This window comes from Topomyia yanbarensis, chromosome 1 (genome assembly GCF_030247195.1).
Source record: "Topomyia yanbarensis strain Yona2022 chromosome 1, ASM3024719v1, whole genome shotgun sequence".
Taxonomy (NCBI): Eukaryota; Metazoa; Arthropoda; class Insecta; order Diptera; family Culicidae; genus Topomyia; species Topomyia yanbarensis.
The window spans coordinates 193125997-193141324 of NC_080670.1; the positions used below are offsets into that span (position 1 = coordinate 193125997).

At 43.5% G+C, this 15328-nt stretch overlaps 2 protein-coding genes across 2 annotated transcripts in view; one reads left to right on the forward strand and one right to left on the reverse strand.

The window, feature by feature from the left end:
• LOC131685554 (diacylglycerol lipase-alpha) overlaps window positions 1–15328 on the forward strand; it is a 112899-nt gene that overhangs the window by 87528 nt on the left and 10043 nt on the right. The window contains 1 exon segment of the mRNA XM_058969365.1: window positions 2965–3097. Within this exon segment, the coding sequence (XP_058825348.1) occupies window positions 2965–3097 (133 nt within the window).
• LOC131685562 (uncharacterized) lies at window positions 3742–5126 on the reverse strand. Its single transcript, XM_058969375.1, has 2 exons — window positions 4986–5126; window positions 3742–4929 (listed from the first exon to the last, which is right to left on the reverse strand). Exons 1-2 carry the CDS (start codon window positions 4986–4988, stop codon window positions 3805–3807), a joined length of 1128 nt encoding a protein of 375 aa, XP_058825358.1. The 5' UTR covers window positions 4989–5126; the 3' UTR covers window positions 3742–3804.

Here is a 15328-nt window from a genome sequence, read left to right on the forward strand (position 1 = left end):
ACGAAAAACACATATTGAGGACAACACAAAAAAGGACGAGCTTACATTGTGCTGTAGTCAGGTATAAAAACTCAGCATGCTGTTGCTCACGCTCAGTTCGTTTCCAGCATCAGCATGCAGCAGTTCGTTTGCAGCATCTCCCGCAAAATTCAAACCGCCGTCCGTTTGCTGCTGTTAGAAGAGTTGGCCAAGCACGCCGTCTCAGATGGCACCAAAACTGTTACCATATACACCAGCTCCAAGTAAATTCCGAACACTGTCCAAACAAAAGGCCCTTTTCAGGGCCATCAATTTATCGACAAAGAATCGAATTGAAGTTTTGTTATTACAAGCATCAGAAAGTGGCTTGCCAAGAGCGTTGGATGGTAAGTGAGCCACTTGTGCAGCGATGCCAGATTTACAGACATGTCTGTATTTTACAGACTTTTGATGGCTCATACAGACGTAGCCAGAGATCTACAGACTTTTAAAAGGGTAATAGTGTTTAGTAAAATTTCACTAGAATAACTGTTTTCGAATACGAGTTATTCCTCCACAATAGAATTCTACTTTCAATCTATTTTTAAAGGTTAATTTTAGTGTAACTAGGATTTACACAACCATCTACAGACTTTTACAGACATTTTAGTTATTCTTCTACAGACATTTCAAAAAAACATGTGGCATCGCTGCACTTGTGAACAATATCGTCGCTTTCAAGTAGAATGGCACAAAATAAAAAAGTTATTTGTGTGATTTGTAGACAGGTTAGTGTAATGATTCAATTTATAAAAATCGAACGTTTTCTAACGTTTCGATATAGGTGCTCCGTTTCAAAATTTTCGGCCAGAATGTTGCCTGTTTTTCTAAAAGTGAAAATCTGCTATTGTACTGAATGAAAACCTTCGATTTTTACGCTGATTGGAAATAGTTGTAACTAGTTGTGTAGAATGTTCAATTACTGAAAATAACAGATTTTGTGAAAGCAGTGGTTGGTTCATACAATTCGATTCCAAGCGAGCCAGACTAGTTTTCGTTGGAAGGTCCATCTCTGACAATAGAAATAAATTATTTTATTTTGAATTCGATTACAACTTCCTTGAAAACAGCACAGCTAAAAAAATTTCCACTGTAATCAAAACTAGTGCCCCCGCCGCACAGCACCATCAAGATTGATAGTAATTCAAGCCGGGAGGAAAGAGGTTGTAAGGCAATGGAAAACGAAAATTTCATTTATATCTTACTAGAATATAATTGGCTGGTCCTGAAAAGAACTTGTTGGTTTGTGGTTTATTTGGCGTCACAATTTAGGCCCGCTCGATTTCTGATAGCTGTGAATTTTTCGCAGGGGGACAGTTTCTGTTCGGTAGCGATGAGGCTTCTTAACGCCAACCGTGACTGGGGCACTTTTACACGGCCTTCGTTGCCAACTGCTTGCGGGGAGCCTTTCCTCCGGTGGACTTACGACCGGTCTGTTTGGTACAGGCCATGTAGCGAAAAATGCTGATCTGCTACTTCTCTGATGCTGGTAGTAGGACGACGGTTAAACGCTCGTTTGCGTGCCTTCATTCATAAAAGTTCAACAATATTTTCAAAGAATGTTGCAAATTGTCAACTGATAATTCAAAAAATACTCCAAATAAACTATGAATGTGCTAAAGTCGACAAAATCGCATAGAAATTGCTTATTCCAGAGCAGAATTTACCGGTCTAAAGTGTATTCTACTTCACTCCGGTTATGTCTCTGACATTACCCACCCATCTTTTTATGCTGAAATTCGTTTTCTTACTTTTTCCACTTTTGATTCTCTGGCCTGCAAACTGACCTCTCATTGGGCTAAGGACGCATTTCAAGGAAATTTATTCAATTTCAATCACCCCAGTGTCGATGTAAATTCAGGATTGTGAAGAACTCCTTCACAATTTGTTTCCAACGTCACGTAACCAGGTTTTTCTCGGTCCCTTTTGCATTCATATTGTCTGATATATAGTTTATTTCACCGAATAATTTTCGTCCAGTTAGTATACGAATGATCTGCAAGAAATAAAAGAGTATTACAGGTACATGGCATCTTCATAAATAATTTTTTACCTAAATATGTGTTCCGAAAACTTATATTATGGCTCCACTAAGGTCGTCACTGTCTTGTATGAAATTTTTCAATTTTTCGCTAAGTAGAACTGTGCGTTGGCGCTAACTACAAACCTTCTCGAGACCGTTCTGCAACTTGCTTGCCATAAATAGCCAATCCTACAAAAAGGTGTCATATTAAAGTGAACAGACGTCCCGTCCCGGATTAGACGGAATAGTACTGGATTTAAATGACGTCCCACATGACCAGAAGTGACGGGTTCCACATGTTCTAATTCCACATGTTCTAATACGATTATTTTAAATCCAAACTACTTATATTGCACGTATATTTTTGTAAAAAATACACACAAATAGGTACCAATTTCCGAACCACGTGGGGAAAGTGCAAATGGAACAAAATTATTTTGATTCTCACGATACCTACGTCTACTACTAGAGTCTGCTCAATATAGTAAATTCGTACATCATAAAAAGACAAAATAAAACAATGACTTACTGCTTAATAATGTCGTTGACCTACAATAAGAACAACTCTGATACACTTGAATGGAAGGGCAAACTATTTCATTCTTTTTGTAGCAATTGAATTTACTGCACCAAAAATCAGACAAGTGTCCAATAAACGGCTGTGCCTGACAGGTTGCCAACAAATAGTTTCGGTATTTCCAATTCACTCAACAATTGCCATCAGCTGCTTTGTACCATTAGAACTTTCTTATTTACCTTGTTTCCTACTATCACCCTTCTTACCATCTGCTTGCTCTAGATTATGCAAAATTTCTAAATATCTAAATTTACTGAAAGCAAATAAGAAATCTAAAACCACTACTAATCACGTTTTGTCTCTTCCCCGTTAACCACTGTAACCACTCAACCGATCCAACAACTAGACAAATGCTCAAAAAGCACGAACCCGTCTACCAAGCGATCTGGGCCAACAACACCGACTTCGACGAGGTGCTGATCTCACCGGTGATGCTGCAGGATCACATGCCGGACAAGGTGCTGACAGCACTGAACAAGGTAAGATTCATAGGCTCTGCGCCATCGCCACTGACGGCGGCGACGACGACGACGACGATGTCATCGACGACAACTACGGAAGGCAATGGCAACGCCACAGCCAGTAGTAAAGCGAATGAAGACTCCGCCGCCACCGTTGAGACGTTGCCTCTGCCTAACCACCAGTCAGCGAGACCACCGACGTCGTCGCCTATGCCGCTGTGCTGTTTGGCTTGATTCTTGCGAACGATATGTTGTAGCGGTGTGCTGTTTGTGATTTCCATTTCCTCCGGAGCTTAATTCTGGATTAGTTGTTATGTTTAATACTCTTTCGATGTTTTCACTAGACTGTAGTTAATACTCTAAACTGTAGCGAATAGTTTTCTTATTTTATATTTCTATATTTTATTTTATTATGTTGACTCATTAAATATCATTAAGGACAGTGAGTGATTTGTGTTTGATTTTTTAAGATAGACAACGTAACGAACGCCGAAAATTACAAGACAACAGCAAAAAACGTTAGACTGATTGAGCGGTTTTAAAACTATTGCACATATGTGATAAGCTGCATGTATTTTGAAGTAATTCAAACGAAAGGTACACCCATTGTGTTTTTAACTTTTGATTTAAAGGCATTCTAAATAACAATTGAAACACAGAGCTCTACAAACAATAATCTCACAGCATATATTTCAAACGAACAAGTCTTCAATCCCAACCGAACATTACGAGTACAAGCTAACCTTGGCTCGTACGCCCTTGCAGCCATACCGGTGCACATCCACGCTGCTCATCACAATATTGACCAGCCGCGTATCTTCGCCCAAATCAACTCCCAATTCCTTAGCCTCCAAGCGAATACACTGTTCTAAGTCGTTCTCCGTAAGTGACCTTAGAGTCACTTGTTCGATGTTCCCATTCAAACCCCTGAGGCAGCTGGAATCACCAGCAGAAGCTCCCTGAAACACGAACAACGCCGTCAGCTGCACGTTATCCTTCTCCGACACAAACTTCAGCCGGTTGTTAATTTTATTGACCAAGCCAGCGTCAGTCGCTTCCAGATTATCAATAATCAACAAATTATGGCCACAGTTTAATTCGGTTGAGGCACCGTTTCTGAGCGAATACAGAAACGACTGAAAGTTGGAAAACTGTTGTTCCGCAGTTATGGCAATACCCCAGGTAAACCGATGCACATTCGACCGCCACTGAAAGTTGTTGCCAATCAGTTCAGCAGTGAGACTTTTTCCAACGCCCACCGGTCCACTCAGTGCTAGCGAAGAATAAGGATCATCTCGATGTCGATTGAAAAAATCAGATATTTGATCAACAGCAAGCTGCTGCCCCACGACTCGCGCCTTCAGTGCCTTTGTCACGTTGGAAAAATCCAGCTCTTGCAGACAGTAGTCCTCGACTCCGTACAGCAACAATTGATGATGGTTTCTGTACATTTTGTAGAAATCTTTCCGCAGGTCATCCTTTGCAAATATTCCCACCAGCACAGCGATGACCAGAATAACAAACGAGCACACCATAATCGAACGAATTCCCCCCAGTTGACATAACCAACCCGATTCGTGTTTCCTGGATAGAGATTCGTCTATGCTTGTTAGCTTCCGTATTTTCCGTCTAACCTTACCACTGTTCAGCTTCTGCTTCTTCTCACTAGCAATTTGAGCGTCGGATAATTCCTCCGGTAGCTTGATCGGTCCGGACGTATCCACGTCCATAGGTTGAACCTGTGGTGACGGCGCGGTAGGCGGAGGTAACGCAAAATTGAAATCGTAATGTTTCTTCTCCGGACTTTGATCGTTGAAGATGAAGAGGCTGGTGGGCGATTTGTCGTCGGACTAAAAGTATCTCTGTGTTTTAAGTGAACAGTGGACGAATAATTTAAATTACTTACCATAATTATTGCTGTCTTTAAATTTGTTACAATGCAAATTTTTGCAGAGAAACGATAATTGTTAACAATTGAGCATATAAATAGCAAAAACAATTCACACAAGTATTAACGGTTTTGCGGGCTGTGTCACAGCGATCAAAGAGAAATGCGAAAAATTGAAGCCAAATCCGTCGAAATCAAAACAAGCAGGAAATGTCATTTGCGATTGTAACGAGGGGTTCCTGGATTGTATCATGACGATAATGTAATGATCGCGGTAGGTTCACTACTTGATAATTTTTAAAAAATAAATATTTAAAGTGATGATATCAGTCGATTTATTAGATTATCTCGATTTAAATTATGGAAAATAGTTGGGGAAAAACAATTGACCGCGCGGAATGGTGCTTTTGTAAAGTGGCGTTGATTTTTGTCACACACTTTTCTGGCGCACGCTACACAACTGCATAATGAAAAAAGCCACCTTCTCAAAAGCACTACTCCGCCCAGTCAATTGTTTTTCCATTAACTATCTTGCATAATTTGAATCGAGAAAATCTAATAATTCGATTGATTTTCTTCTTTTAGAGTTTATTGAATATTTCATATGAATAAACCGGCGGCAAAACTGTACACAATTTTTCCTACGCATACTACCACGCGTTTAATTCTTACACATGCTCAAAGAAAGTAACTTGGACTTTGAATATCAACAAAGCTTCGCATTTATGGTAGTGTTATGTAACAGGAGCTAACACGCTACAAGCGTAACTAATAGCTAAATTTCTATGTTGAAATGAACATTGTATAATACGTAATCTTTGTTTGTTTATTAGTGATACTTTAGACCATGAGGTGGTGCATTCGTATGATCCGAAAAAATATTTACACATCAGTCAAATGAAATTTGCATCCTAAAGTCGCGTGTCAAGTTTAATTTGTCGTATAAATTTCATTTTTATAGCTTCGTTGTCGTATATTAATGTCATGTTGTCGTTCGTTGGTATATTTTCTGCAATGTACAATCAAGTGTCGTATGTCCAGTTTTACTCCACAACATTCGCAGTTTTACGGTGGGTCTTTTTGTAGTAGAAATGTATAGGTTAGTCGTGTGTGACCAATCCTCAATCGTGTCGGTATACGTTGCGCTGCAGCATATTTCCGGCCTGTCCATATTTGTATTAATTTCTTGCTGTTTTACCTCCCGGGTACCAAAACATTACACATCGCAGTGCCGCCGGATCACTTCTTTCAGTATTCTTGGGGTATCTTCAGCTGGAAGTGGTATTTCTATTGCTGGCTGTGTTCTTGCTTCGTTTGCAAGTCGATCAGCCTCGTCATTACAAATAATACCAGAGTGCCCAGAGATCCAGGCAAAGCGAGTAGGTATTTGTTGTGCTAATTCTACTATCTCCTGGATTCATGGCTGCTTGGATTTCCCACCCTCTACAACCAGCAAGCTACTCACAGAGTCTATTAGTATAACAATTTAATTCTTGATGTTCGGGATTGACAAAGCCGCTGAGAAGACGCTGCAGTGTTGCGGAAGACTCCGCATTCTCGCTACTCCGGTGCCATAGAGCCGATCGATGGTGATGTTACATCCTGGTTCTCAGCGTGCATTGGGACTGCAGTAAAAAATGTTTGACTGGTGGCAGAAATCGTGAAGCAAACACTTTTCGTCCATTATTTGACAGACTAGACCGCGGTCTACAACATGCGATGAAAAGGTTCTAGGTTGCGTCCCCGTACCACAAGGAGAATTTCCACACCAGCTGAAGCTGTTTTAAAGATCGGCTGCATTGCGACGAGGAAAACCATCACTGACAAAACGGAAGTTTGTGGAGCCCCATTTTCCAATTCACGAGCTTCGGACAGGTGACATCCTACGCAAACCTAAAATTTCCACTTGAAAAAAAGCTTTGTAGTTTGTTGATCATTCGACCTCGTATTCGCCATGACTTTAATGTGCAAAGTATGTCATGTCGCCATGTTGCATCGTATGCTTTAGAGAGGTCCAAAGACGCTATGAGACTGTGATCATTGGTTGTCGGAACGATCTCTCTAGCTCTGCAAAATATGTATCGGAGTCGCGCCCAGAACGAAAAGCATGTTGCCGTTTATCGAGTCGCCCACTTGACTCCAACTCGATGATGAGTCGGCGGTTTACGATACGCTCGAGCAGTTTTGCCATACAGCTAGTTAGCGAAATCGATCGAAAAGCCAGGTCCAGAATGGTTGCAATTGGATTTTGGAATATGAATAACTATGGTGGTTCGCCAGCTGGTGGGAAAGTCACCGTTGCGCCGAACAACACTGAAGATTTCGGGAAGTGTTATCTTCACGGATAGCGGAAGTCGTGGAAGAATCGGATAATCTGGCGTGTCAGGCCCTGTAGAGACACTTCGCCCTTTGTCCAGAGCCCACAGAAGTTCGTTCAAAGTGTTGTCAGAGTTATACCCGTCGTCGCTATCGGGCGAGTAATTTACGCGCTGCCGTTCGACTCGTGCTTTCGTCGCTTGAAAGGCTGGAGAGTAGCTCGAAGTCGCCGAACTTTCACTGTAATGTTTTGCCAGTTTCGAGGTTGTCCGTAGTGTGATCCGTTCGCTTGAGTACTACGGTGCTTCGCTGCCGGTTACCACGTAGAGTATTTACTTTACGCCACAGTTCAGCCGTCGTACTGATCTTTTCCACAAAATCCTCCCATGACTTTTGCTTCGCTAGCTTGTAAGTAGGGGTTTGCCCACTACTCGGGTTCTGGTTTGCCCGGCGAACCCTTCTTTTCAGGGCGGCCTAGGTGCCTCTACAGAATTTCGGATTTTCGTAACAACAAAAAAAGTAAACAAACAAATTAAATTTACCAATTTTTATTCCACCGATTCCCTTCACTGCATACTACGCTGCTTCGGTTGTAACTGCTGGCGGACTGGCGGGCGGGTTTCTCCGTACGGCCGGGACAACAACGGCCTGGTCTGTCTACTGGTATCCCAGCTGGCTGCTCCGGCAGCGGTCCTTGGCGTTTAGCTAGGGAGGTGAGCTTGGCTCCTTTGTTGGAACCTCCCTAGCGACGTTGGCGACGAATCGCCGGATCGTCTACTCGCCGTAAACGATCCCGGACGTTACCGCAGTAAACTTCCCAGGGGGAACCTTTGTCCGCCCTGCTTCGTTCTCCTTGGCTATTAGCTATAGAGGAGAGCTTGGCTCGTTCGACTTATCCTCTATAGCGAGAACGGTCGGTGTACGGTTCCTTGGATTTTAGCCGGGGACGCGAGAATGCTCCTTTACGGTTAGCTGTCCCACTTCGGCGAACCAACACCACTCACTTCACTAGTGCCCGAACCACGGGCCGGCACTATTCGACGGTTTTATATCGCCGTCGCACGCGCGCACTGAATTCTTTCTTCTAGTGGCGGGGAACTGTCCCGAAAAAAAGAGAACACTTATCTCGATGTCTGTTTGAAGCCGTGGTCCGTCACTTTCTAACTCTTCTCACACGATGGCCGCCTTCCACCTCGACCGAAAACACCAACACCAAAAAAACCGTACCGCTGCATAGCTGTCATCACCTATGTGCAGCATAGCCAGTACACGTATTTCAGCAGTAGGAGAGCGGTGGCCTATCTAAGCCCTATGTTAACTATGTACAATTGTCAAACAAAAATTACTACACCTATCTGAACGCACAAAACCGTTCACAAACGCGAAACTATATAAAAATTTACAAGAAATAGTGAACGAGCGGTGAGCATAAATTTTCGTAAACAATACACTCTACGGAGAGAGTACGCACGAAAGGGTATATTTCCACCCAGCGCTAAATTGTTACCCTGACGGGTTACAATCTCGCCCACACCGGGTGGAAAAAAAAATGACAACAATTTTTTTTCTAAACTAACACCTAACACCGATACAATAATTATGAACGAAATTAATAAATAAATAAACAAAGAAAAACTAACTACACCTAATTATTTCTTCCGCAATTTATCAATAATTCATGTCAAAAAAACTAATCGACCGGCGGTCCTCATTGGTGAAAAGTTTGCCTGTGTTTGGTCTGATAATACTGACAGCATACGCGAAGCGAGAGGCTATCAGCCATCGTCATTATTCGGTTATGGGTTGAACCCTAAATCCAATCCGAATACAAGATCGGTAACAACTCGAAAATCCCTAAAATTCTGCAAGTGACATTGACAATTTTCAATGTTCCAACTTGCAGGGGAACGGTTGTCGGCATTATATTGTTTTTTTCATCGACTGTCCAGAAATGTCTTTCGTGTCCTCACGGTACCAGTACTATACGCTTGTGCTGGGGTTTCTATCCAAATACATTCATACAATTTCATTCATTCATCCTCAATCACTGGCCTGCTCGATCATTCACATTCCGATAAGCACTTCGAATTAACCCCAAAACAACTTTATCTAATCATTCACTCGAACATTCATTCACTCTGTTCGATTCCACACTCATACATTCACACATACAATACCGCTTAACACGTCATCGTTTCTCCCACTCGCAGACATTCCGGACAAAATGTTTGTTTATTCGTCCCTTTTCGCCTCAAAACGCTTCGTATATGGCAAAAGAAACGTTTGAGAGGGACCAAAGAATGTCTTTCGCATAATTTAAACAGATCAAAATGATTCCCGCTGGGATCAAACGAACCACCCCAGGTTTAACCACAAACCCAAAATTATGCGAAATGAAATTTTATTCGATTCGAAATCGAAGACGCGAGGCGCTTTTTACCCCATTCGCTCTTCCACTCACACTACTCTGATCCAAATCGGGCTACACCTGCATGATGCAGAGCATTGATGCGAACATCGGGGAAAGTGTCAAATCGATGATCCATTCGATATGATGAATGAATCATCAAAATCGTAAATAAAAACAAAACAGTTCGCGAAATCGGTTAGCAAACTGTTTTTATTCGCGGTTTTTTTTTGTTTACGGTCGGCTCCGGAGTAGTAGTCGCGCAGGAAACCCATTTCCGCGAGTGTTGTGTCCCTGTTGGAAAAGGGAGTAGTGATTTTCTTGTGAGATTGTGCTCCAAACAAGGAGATTTTATATAATTTAGTGCACCCGTAGGTGCGAGTGTTCCCCACAGAAAGGGGTTTTTGAAAAATTTTATGTTGAATGAATGTGTATGCATCCGGCGGTGAAAAGACGGTACGATAGGTTCGTTTTGTTTCTTCCAAACACTGGTACTGGTTTGGTAAGAAAGTTTTGTTTACCGTAACTGTCTCGACCGCCGGAGCAAAGCAAATTAGTGGATAATTTGGTTACCTCACTGCGCGAGTGGGGCGCAAAAGAATTTTTTTGTATTTGTTTGCCGAACACGACAGGTAGTGTATTTAGATGCGTCCGGTGCCCGGGAGAACGGCACGGTATAAGATTAGTGTTTTTTTAATAGAGTATTCCACCCTACCGTAGTCGTCACCGGGGCCGGAGCATATATTTCGTGCGAGTGTTTGTTTACCACACTGCGTGAGTGTAGCTCTGAAAAATTGCAAGAAGGTGTTGAAGAACCTTCTCGCGGCAGAGTTGGTCTTCCACAATAAAAATAGAGAAGACGGAGAAATGTTTATTGTTTTTTTTATTCGGACCAAAGTCCGTGTTGTTGCCGTCGGAAACTGACGGCTTCTTTTGGAAAACTCCCAAGTGAGTAATCCATATAAAAGCATACCGTCAGTCCACAAACGGCACGGAAAAGTTTTTTTATGCTGGTTTAAGGAGATTTGCTGGCCAAACTCCGAGATTTTTACCTGCTAAATCCTCCAGCTCGTACGAGGATACACCCTTTTTTGAGACAATTTTTGCCGGTAAGTATTGTGGTCCAAGTTTAGCATTGTAAGACTCGAGTGCATTCGACAACTTCATGTTTCGACGGTACACCATTTGTCCCGTTTCAAAAGGTTTGGAGAACTTTCGATGACGCAAGTTGTACTGATGTCGAATGCCCTCGCTTGCCTTTGCCAAATTTTTGACCACAATCTCCCGGATTTTGTCTATCTGTTGGTGTCTTGTTTCTAGGTCACCCTCACCGGAAATCCTGCTGAAGTCATCGGCAGATGCCATTTCACACCCGTGTATAATGAAATGAGGACTAAACCCAGTGGAGGAATGAACGGTAGTATTTAGGATGCGCTCCACATCGGTGATGTGGACATCCCAGTTGCGCTGCTCGGTTCGAGCATATGCCCGGATTGCGGTGTTTATCGAGCGATTTGTTCGCTCCACTGGGTTAGCCTGCGAATGATAGCGGGAATTCAGCCAATGTTTGACGTTGGTTTCTTTTATGAATTGACTGAACTCCTTCGAGGTGAAAGTGGAGGCATTGTCGCTTAGCAGAATTTCCGGGCTACCATGGCGATTGAACCACTGTTCGCGTAGTATCGTACAGAGTGATGTACTAGCGATTTTGCGAACGGGGGTTAACATGACGTACTTGCTGAAGACGTCGAGGACGACAAGCAAGTGTTGATTGCCATGTTTGCTTTTTGGAAGAGGACCAATATAGTCCACAGAAACCATTCGCCATGGTGCATTAGTCGTACGCGACTGACCCATTTCGGGCTGGACTGGGACGAAAGGAGCTTTGATTTCCTTGCACGTCCCACATTCTCGAATAAACTTTCGTACTTCCGATCCCATTCGAGGCCAGTAATATCGCAACTGCACTTCGTGGATCGTTTTATCGTATCCCACGTGAAGCAAATTTTCGTGGGTACGTTGAATCAAATCTTGACGGAACTCGGGTGCTGGGACGAGTTTCCAACTGAACCGCGAGTCGCACGGAACAACTTTCGAGTTTACATACTTGAAAAGTTGATCATTTTCTACTTTGAAGTCGGCATAGTCGTCAGGATTTTGGATAACTTTGGACTTCATGGAACAGTACCAGTCTGAGGTGGACAAAGCGGAAACGGCTGCTACGGCCCGGGATAACGCATCTGGAACGACATTGTCCTTGCCTTTCCGGTGCTCAATAGACATGTCGTAGAGTTGCAATTCTAAACTCCAACGACTCAAACGTGAACTGGTTTTCCATTTAGTCTTTAGTATCCATGTAATCGCTGACGAATCAGTGACCAGTCGAAAATTATAACCTTCCAAGTAACCTCGAAAGTGTTCAACCGCCATTATCACCGCCAGACCTTCCTTTTCAGTTGCATGATAGTTCCTTTGGGGAGTGGTCAGTTTGTGCGAAAAGTAAGCAACTACTTTCTCACCCTCGGGATACTCCTGCACCAGAACAGCAGCGACTGCTACGTCACTAGCGTCCGTCTGAAGAATGAATTCTTTGGAGAAGTCTGGTGGGACTAAAACTGGAGGAGTAACTAGAAGTTCCTTAATTTTAAGGAACGCGAGTTCTGCCTCGGAGCTCCAAACTAAGCTCTTGGTTTTCGTTTTGAGCAGATCGGTCAAGGGAGCAGTGACCTCACTGAACCGATCAATGAAACGGCGGTAATAACCGCACATCTCGAGGAAACGACGAAGTTTCGTCACGGTAACCGGTCTCTCGTAGTCGAGAATCGGCTGAATTTTGTCAGGATTGACCTTGAGTCCGTCCCGATTCAACAAATAACCAAGAAACTTTAGTTCGGGGACTCCAAAACGGGATTTTTCCAAATTGATGGTTAGATTGGCTCTTGCTAGACAATCGGCCACTGCTTTGAGCAACTGTATGTGATGCTCGAACGTTTCGCTTACCACGATGATGTCATCTAGGTAGACGAAAACGTAAGGTTCCCATTTACCTCGTCCTAGAACCTGGTCCATCAGTCGCGCCAGAGTAGCGGGGCTGTTGACGAGACCAAATGGTAGACGGGTAAATTGGAACATACCCCTGCCGGGAACACTGAAAGCGGTATATTTGCGACTATCCTTAGCCAGGGGTACCTGGAGAAAGGCCTCCTTCAAGTCTATGGTAGACAGGTACTTCGCCTTGGGTAAGCCGCCCAATATTCGCCCAGGGTGGGGCAGAGGGTATGCATCCCGTACAGTACGCTCATTGAGAGGCCTAGCGTCTAGACAAAGGCGAATTGAGTCGTCTGGTTTCGTGACCGCCACCAGATTAAGCGACCAATCTGAATCAGACTCCTCGATAATACCAATAGACCGCCATCGGTCAACTTCTTTCCAGACCTTAGACAGTTTCTTTGGGCTCATATGATAAGGATATCGGCAAACGGGTGCCGCACCTTGGAATTCATCTTTGATGACAATCCTGTGCTCTGTGAATGAGGTTGGGCTTAGCTTTCCGGGCTCTACTGCCTGGAAAAACTTCTTTACTTCTTCTACGCGCGCTAACTGTTCCGAAGTGAGTATCGACTCACGCGGTACTTCATCTTCTTCATCGTCTTCTGATTCCTGACCTGAGTTCAACAGAGCACAGTTTTGTATCTCAGGAGAAATCCCAAAGGCGCGCCAAAAGTCCATACCTAGAATGGAGTTGACGGTCAGATGCTCTACTACAAGAGTGCATAGGACCTTTGTCAAATTTTGAAAAGTATACGGGAGATACGCTTGTCCAATGATTGGTAAGGATTGACCATTTGCAGAACGTAGTTCGAATGGTCGTTCCAACCTTTTCAATGGACCTTTCGAAAACTTTCGGTATAGCTTTTTAGTTATAATTGTGGCGTTACTACCACTGTCGAGCAAGGCTTTGAAGGATTTGCCGTACACTGCGACAATTGCAAATGGACGGTTATCGAACGGGTCGTCAAGGACGATGGTTTCGACAGACAACGAATTATCATAGTCCTCATCACGAGCCGGTCGAAAACTGTCGTAAATCTGGGGATGGATTGTTAGTTGTTCTTTGGAGCGCTGCTTTACTGCCAACTGCGACTTCAGTTGGTTCTGATCCCGTTTTTTAGGCAGTAAGGGCAACGAGAAACATCAAATCCTTTAAAACCACACACGATGCAGAAGACCCGATTTGGTTTCCGGCATTCCTCATATTCATGTCCTTTGTCTCCACAATTGTAGCAGACGCCGAGCACGGGAGGACGATGCTTTTCCACCAAATACTCCAGACACATTATAGGTTTCTGCGGTGGTTCGACTTGTTTCTGATTTTGACTGTTTCCCTCGAGATTCTTGCCGTCCTGATTCCCTTGCTGTTTCTTTTTCTGGTTGTCAGGAGGCTTGTTTGAATCAAGACCTGCCGGTTTGGCATTCTTGCTCCAAAACGTTTTGGATTTTGCGTTGCCGTTATTCTTTCCACCTCCCTTTTGGTTTTGATTTTTTTGTTTTTGTTTGTTTTGTGGTGGATTATCAGAATAAGCAGCAACTTCCCGAGAAGAACCGAAAACTTTCTGATAAATCGGCGTCTTGGAGGCGTCGATCGATTTACCAAGACTCACCAATTCTGAGAGCGTGTTCACTGGCCTGAGGATAAGCATTTGTTTATAATCGGCTTTCAGGTTCCGCTTGAGCACGTCGAGTTTTTCGCTCAGTGTCATTGGAACCGTCATAGCACGAAATATTTTTTCCATTTCCAGGAAGTATTCCTGGAAAGATTCGTTACGCATCTGCCGGCGCTGGAGAGCCTTCATTTTGAGCGTAGCATCAAGTTCAGGATGAACAAAATTTACCTTGAGCTCGCAAACAAGATGGTTCCAGTTAAACAACCGGTTTTGCGCACGCATAGCCTGATACCAGGTCAAAGCATTGCCAGTGAACAAATGCATCGCAGAATTGAAAAGTTCGTCTTCGCACATTTGTTCACACGCAGCGTAACTCGCTACGGTGTCCAAAAATTCATTAAGTCCAGTTCCTTCATCAGTTCCAGCATACTTCCGAATTTTCCAATCAGCGACGCGTTGCGGGTTTCGCGAGTAATTCCTTGAAGCTGCCATCGATCCGTTTCCCGCGTTGGATGAAAAGTTCGGATAGGATGGTCCCGCCCGCTGTTCGGTCCATTTAGGAAAGTGAGGCTGGTTCTGAGTTTGGTACGGGGCTGTGAATCCGGTATTCTGTTTCGGTTTCTCGATTGGAAGTGATGGACCTATATTTTGTTGACCCGAGAATCCTCCCTTCAACACAAATTGATCGGGACTGGGCGCCAGTGTTGGGCGAGGAATCTCTGGTGTATCAAGTGAATCGGGTACGTCCATCAAACGCAAATCTTCCAGATCGGTCTGCAGATCCTTCTCGGAAGCACTTTCCTTCTGATGTACTAGTGCCCGAAGTTCACTGACGGATTCACGAAGTGAGACAACTTCTTGAACCGTCTTTCTTAAAACTGACGAAATGGTTGTCAGTGAAGCAATCCCACCAATTAGCGTTTCAGTAGCTTTTGAAAAGGCATCAGACCCCTGAGACGCTAGAGCTCTATTAT